Here is a 6,616-nt window from a genome sequence, read left to right as displayed (position 1 = left end):
TGCTGAACACCTCTCTCCACAGTTAACTTGCAACAGAACTCTGAATTTCAGTTATAAAGTGAAATCTAGTTACTGAATTAAGACAGATAACAGCACTCACTTGAACCTGCAACTAGAAATGAAGGGAAAAGAACAAATTCCACAAGCTAGATCCAAACACATGCGCTCAAGTTCCCACTTTGTTAGCCTGAATGAGTACTACGAGAAACAGCTGCCTACCCATCAGACCATACTTTTGCCGAAATTTAGAGCTGCAATGTTGCAAGTGCAGGATGGTGGAATAAAAGTACTGACTACCATTACAGGCTTCTTAGGGAAGGGCATAAGAAGAGAAGAAAGGCATCGCAAAGTTTTTCCTCTTTGCCCATATTCAGACGCAGTTCAATTATTACGAAAACATGTACACACATAACGTCACCAAACTTGTAACTAGTTTGCATACACTTGTCGTAAGGAAGCAAAACCCAGTAACTCAGAACCAGCTGAGCAGGACCGAAATGTCTGTATTTACTACAGAAAATTGAGAGGATCAGAAGACAGGAGAACTCTTACAGTGCAATATGCCCACAACTAGCCATGCTGCTTACTACTGCCTACACTGCTACCATCATCAAGCAACTCACATTTACGCTGAAGTTTTTTTGCAACTTTAATCCACGAAACTCCCAATGAACCAAAGTGCTACTGCCTCACTCCCACTAGCTGGCCTAAATCCAGCCAGCAGACTCGCTGCAGTTTTCCCACGCCTGATTGTTTCCCAGCATGTAGATCATGCAGAAAACCAACAAGATAAAACTTTATTTTACTGGAAAGGATAGGAAATGGACAACACCAGCTCTTGACTCCTGTCTTTCATAATACAGGAAATACTTTGACAAACCGAAGTACAGCAAGACAACTTAAAAGCAGCACTCTACATATGATGTAGGCTGTTCAACAGATGGGGAAGGAGGAGGGAGGACATCTAGACAGATGGTCTAGAATTTGCATTTTGTAATTCAAAGATGACAGCATTTCTCAGCCTACAACATAACGCGCTAATTTCAGCAGAACCCTAGAAATAATACAGGAGGGTACCTCTCCCACAGCCCAGTACAACTTCAGAAGAAATTCAAATTGAGTTTAAGGGTATAACGTGGGGACTCCAGAAGAAATGAAGAGAAATCACACTTCCATAAATCGTCAAGTAGCAGCACCATTTCTCAAAATGGAGTCCAGAATAGAGAATGACACACGGCTACTAAAAACTCCAAGTGAGAAAACTCTCCAGATAGAGGTGGGCCATGCACTTGTAATAGTTTCAACAGTTGAAGACTGACACCAGACAGTTACCACTTTTTTGCCCTAGACATACAAGATGTTTCTGAGCCCTGACTTCCCACCCTCTTCAGCTCCGTAAGTGTCACCGTAAGGACCTGCATCTCCTGTGTGTTGCACCCGAAAAACCCCTTGCTTCTAGACCAAGCACCTCGGCTTAAATTCAGTGGCCGCATTTCAGTACAATTGTGGAGACTGCTTTGAAGACAGGCTCAATTTCATGCAAGGAAACACTGGACAGAGTTGGAGGAGTTGGGGCCCAGTCACCATGGTAGCTCCTGACTTCTCGGAGGGGAAAAAAACCCCAGGTTCTCTGAATCACAACAGCAAATACTCTTAATTACACTAATGAGCTGTGCCTCAAGTAAAGGTGGGAAAGGAAGAGCAAAGAGTTTTATGCACTTTCATACTTGATAGAATAGCAGACGATGACAAGTCATTGATCCCACTGAGTAACAGAGGTTAAATTATCTCCTATGCCCACTTGTACTATGGCTAATTAAGTCATATAGACCAGAGAAGATAAACTTATTCAAAAGGAGCATATTAAGCCTTTCATGTTTCTTTAAAAGAAAAAATAATTGCAGGATTTAAAAGAAGAAATTAAGACTGAAAGCTCTTCAGGGTCATTTTTGTTACTTTCACCTCCTAAGAGGAGACAGCAGCTGCTACTGCCAGAGCCAACCATAGGCTGAGCAACAGAAGAGCGAGCACTTTCAGACTATTACCATACAGCTGCTGACCCACAACTGGTCACATCAGACTGCTGAGCTCATATCTTTGCATTACACAGAAGCCAATACCCCTTAGCTTCACAGAAACAAAGTCAAAGGTGTTCTTTACACTGACATGTACCTACTCACACACAGAAGCCAAGGCAGTTGAGCTGGTCTGTGTATTAGCAGCACCTGCTGTCAGTCTGATGATGCGAGTGTTGTTAGTGTTTTCTTTAAGCACAGGCAGGAATTATGACTTGAAGTAATACATGAGAATCTCTCAAGATACAACTCTGCAAATTCCAAAGGACTGGACTGTTGGCACAACAGTAGTCCAAGTGCTATTACAAAGTGGTTTTGCAGATTTGATCTCATAAAATTACATTATTCGTTGCCTCTAAGATTAATGTACTTTTACAACAGAAATCATCTCAACATCTTGTCAAGTAATGTAAAGAACAGCTGCTTGACACATCATTAAAGAAACAGCTGCTCAATTTTCACATTACAGATAATCTCACTTTAAAAAAAACTGATAAATCAAGCAGATTATAGGGCATGTGCATTGTCAGTCATTTACAGTAGATGCCATGAAAAACATTCTTATGGTTGCTTTGGTTCCAAATATACCTTTTCAGACCTGGTACTGAAGAACAAAATTTCTAATATAGCTGGAAAGTAACTGGGTAGTGAGAAACACCTTAAGTGTTTTTATGTGGCAGGAGAGATGCAGAAGTTTGGAAGCAGTAACAGTTATCTAAAACCACGTAACAAAGTTTGAATGACACAGAATTTTGTTTGGCAAGATGTGTTTTCAAAACCGTGCTGCTCTCATTCCAGAATGTCTGCGATATCCTGTTTGAAATGGAGAGATATTCATCTTTGGCAAATGAAATTCATGTTTAAAAAGTGTGTGTATGCACATATCTTTACAAGTCCTGGACTAGTCTTTTCCACTCTGCCTCCTCCCGGAGGCAAAATTTTGTGGTACACTTTTCCAGCAATACTAACCCATTCCCCATGCGGTATCCTGCAAGGGCACACAAAGAGCTTATTATCCATTAAACGAACAGCTAAAAGTGAGTATTAACCTGCACTACGGACCATCCATTTCCCAAAATATAAATGGCAGTTTTATTCCAGATTTTATCCAGCTCTTACAAGAAAGTTGATTCCCTCCAGATGACAAGCAAGGACACTGTAATGCTTGAACAAATACTTATGGTCATTAGGGAGTGGGGTTTCCTCCCCTTTTTTCTGCCAGGAAGGGGAGAAGAGGGACAGGAGCATTAAAACCACAGATTAACAAAAGATGTAAAGTTAATGTCCCCAAGGGGTAACCACTGTAACAGTAATAAAAACAGTCAAGAATGTCAAGGGGGCCCAGGGGAAGAGGTGGGAAATGCAGATGCAAGGAATGCAGAGAAGGTCCAACGAGAACCATTGCTTTGGGTCTACAAACATGGTTGCATTACAACCCTCTACTTACATCACTGCCGTATTTTGCTTGAAGACAGAAATATGAATATCCTCCAATAGCCTACAAAACTCAAGATTTAAGGGGTAAGTAAAAATGAGCTTTAAAATATTATAGTCTATATACCAAGGGAGCAGCATAATAATGACATCTGGTTTTGATCATCTGATAAAGGTCAGTATCTGCATTCACAGAAGAAACACTTTCCTTTAGTCACTAAATCAACACACCTGTCATGCCATGATCAAGTGCATACTTCACATGAATAACCTTTGATCCGATTCTTCTGAAGTCCCACAATTCTTGGAAATACAGCTTGTCAATCTGTCACCTCACTTCACATGTTAGACCACATTCTCCTTTGTATTACCAGGAGGTTAATTTCTCTTGATCTTTTGTACTGGAACTCCTCAATGCCACCCAAAAAGCACTTACAGAGTAACTGACACTTGACTTCGCTCCTTGATAGTAAGCTGAACAAAGTTTTCCATTTCAAACTGAGATAATGCGTAATCTAGAATTCACTCCTGAAGACCCTATACTTTCTCAAAACATTGTCTGTCAACGTCCCTGCAATCCAGGAGCAGGAACTCAGCAATGAGAATGGCAACAGATGTTTTCCTTTATGGAAAACAGTCGCCACATCAGTACGGAGTTAGCAAATAGCCTGTTGATAAGACTATGTGGGAATAAGCCAAAAAAGCTGCTCAGAAGTAAAGCGCACAACCTTGCTTCACAATGCACCTTGTGGCACTCTCACAAGTGACTTACAAGCAGGTTAAAGACGCAGGGTTTTTTTTAGTAGTTAAGATGTGCCTGGAGTAATCCAACCATTTGCAGGGCTGAAACAACAGGAATAATATCTATTCTTAGCAAAATAACACCTCAAAAGGCAGCCATAAAAAAAACCTGCAGATGACAGGGAGAAGCTTGGGTTGGGGCAGGAGAAGATACGCACGTTCATAGCTAATGGAGCAACCAGAAGAGAGTTAACTGACAACAGGATAAGCGCTTTGATTAAAAAATATATCCCAAATAAGCAAAATATACGGAGCTCCAACACTTACAAGTTACTGCTTATCTACACATTACAGACAAAACCAGTATGTGCTTCATTACTAAAGGTGCACCCTCAGTAATTACACTTAAAGAGGAAAACTGAAAAGGACCCACCTAAGTAGGTTAATCAAAAGCATCACTCCAGAACTATCAGTAACAACTCCCTTTTCTAAAGCCCATCTACTGGGCAACGCAAGGTACAACACTCACAGCTGGAGTTTTAAGAATTTCTGAACTCTTTTTGTTTAATCTGTCTTCTATTTTAGAGCCCGATTTTGATTGCATGTACCACAATGACTGGAGAAGCTACGATCACAAAAAAAAAAAAAAAGACAGTGAAAGATGAGAACTTCAAAGGCATATAAGAGGGTGTCTAAACCTACGTTTTGGGCAGCGTTTAACCATACGGGCTATTAACACCATCGACAAAAGAAGTCTTTGTTGGATGTTAAACATCCATGTCCTTTCAGTTAGGGAAAAAGAGCTTATGGTAAGTGCCCCCAAAAATCAACAGCCAAGACGCCCTACGGAAAAATACCAGAGTATTCCAGGTAGTCTTTATAACAGATGAATAAAAAGAGGCAACTATACCCTCTCCTTTTAATCTAACACAAATAACCTTTAAGTAATTCTCGTGTCAACAGGACATATTTTAAACTGTTCTCAAAGGAACACTGTCAGCGTAAGTAACCTTCTGTACATTTCGCTATATTCCTCAGCAGAGTATGGAAGAGCATTTTATCAGCCACTGTCAACACATTTTACACATCTTTAACAGTGAAGACAGATCACTCAGCTTCACTATGATGCAGGCACCAAGGCAGGATTTAAGCAATTAAAAAGTGTTAGAAGCAAACATACTGGATAACCCTCATTTAAGCTTTTTTTCTCTCTGAGTTTTGAAGGCTTAACTTCACATGACCCAGCCTGGAGCATTTAGAGGCTGGCACCACACAAAGCTTTAGGTGGCCCTGAAAGCTATCAACAGTTTAACATTTACCCTCGTTATGCTAAACTACTGTGTTTTTGTCTCCAATTTCTTTACACTGGCAAACACAATTAAGGAAACTTAACCACCGGCACCTCCAATTGTCTGTAATAACATTATGACAAGTGATTTTAAGGGCCAAAAAAAGTGATTGTGCCATCTGCACCGGTTCTGTGTCCTGCACATCATCGGCTGACAGCCTCTGGGCCACAGCATGAAGTCTTCATCAGATCAAAGTTCTTGCTGCACTATTCAGCAACAAGCAGCTGGTTTGAGTAAGCACATAAAAGCTATAGAAAAGACGCAGTTTTTCATTTACTTACACTGCCTCCACAAACGCCACAACTCAACCCCCTTCCTTCCACAACTGACCCAGGGTACTGGCTACGGTAAGAAAATAAATCAGAAACTGGAGGAGAGCTCATATTTATCCTCCCGGTCCTCGCTACCCAGAAGGCTAAACTCACACTAGAAAGCAAACATGGAGCCACAGCTACACATGGCAGCTGGAGGAGAAAAGGCTAGTGCTCCGTTCATACACGCTGGGAAGACACGAGGATGTCGGAGAGGTGCGACAGCCGTACGGGAAGGACCTATTTTAACGGATCTCCCTCTCGCCCGGTCCTGCTCCCACAGGGACACCCGCTTGTCGCCAGCGCGGTAGCGCCGCTCCCTCACCGGCGAGGAGGGCACCTACCTATGCCGGTGCTCGTCGTGCCCTTGCCCGTGGATGAGGAAGCCGCCGAGGTTCTTGTCCCCTTTGCTGGTGTCCACGTGAGGAATGAGCACATCCTCCAAGCCCAGGTCAAAGCGCTTGTGCTTCGAGGAGTCGGGGAGGAAGAAGAACGCCCCGAAGCAGAGGGTGATGAAGGCACTAAGAATAAGGAGCAGGATAAATTTTTCGGAGAGTCTCAAGGTAGCCCTGTGGTGAGGGAAGGCGGAGGCCCCCAGGTTCAGGGGGGGCAGCCTCCGCCCGGAGAGCGGCAGCAGGGCGGGAGTGGTCATCCTTTCGCTAGCGACCACCCCGGGGGGCACGGCTCATCCCCTCAGCCCCTGCGG

At 42.7% G+C, this 6,616-nt stretch overlaps 1 protein-coding gene across 1 annotated transcript in view; it reads right to left on the bottom strand.

The window, feature by feature from the left end:
* The window catches only part of LOC104497243 (mannosyl-oligosaccharide 1,2-alpha-mannosidase IB-like), a gene marked incomplete at its 3' end in the record, with an annotated part of 31,791 nt that extends 25,229 nt beyond the window's left edge, over positions 1-6,562 (bottom strand). The window contains exon 1 of the mRNA XM_010140476.1: positions 6,255-6,562. Within this exon, the coding sequence (XP_010138778.1) occupies positions 6,255-6,562 (308 nt within the window). The remainder of the gene's footprint in view (positions 1-6,254) is intronic.
* Positions 6,563-6,616: the final 54 nt, after the last annotated feature.

The sequence above is a fragment of the Buceros rhinoceros genome, unplaced genomic scaffold (assembly GCF_000710305.1).
Source record: "Buceros rhinoceros silvestris isolate BGI_N320 unplaced genomic scaffold, ASM71030v1 scaffold517, whole genome shotgun sequence".
NCBI classification, from domain to species: Eukaryota; Metazoa; Chordata; class Aves; order Bucerotiformes; family Bucerotidae; genus Buceros; species Buceros rhinoceros.
Note: the sequence above shows the minus strand (reverse complement) of the source record. Positions and strands in the feature narration are given on the sequence as shown.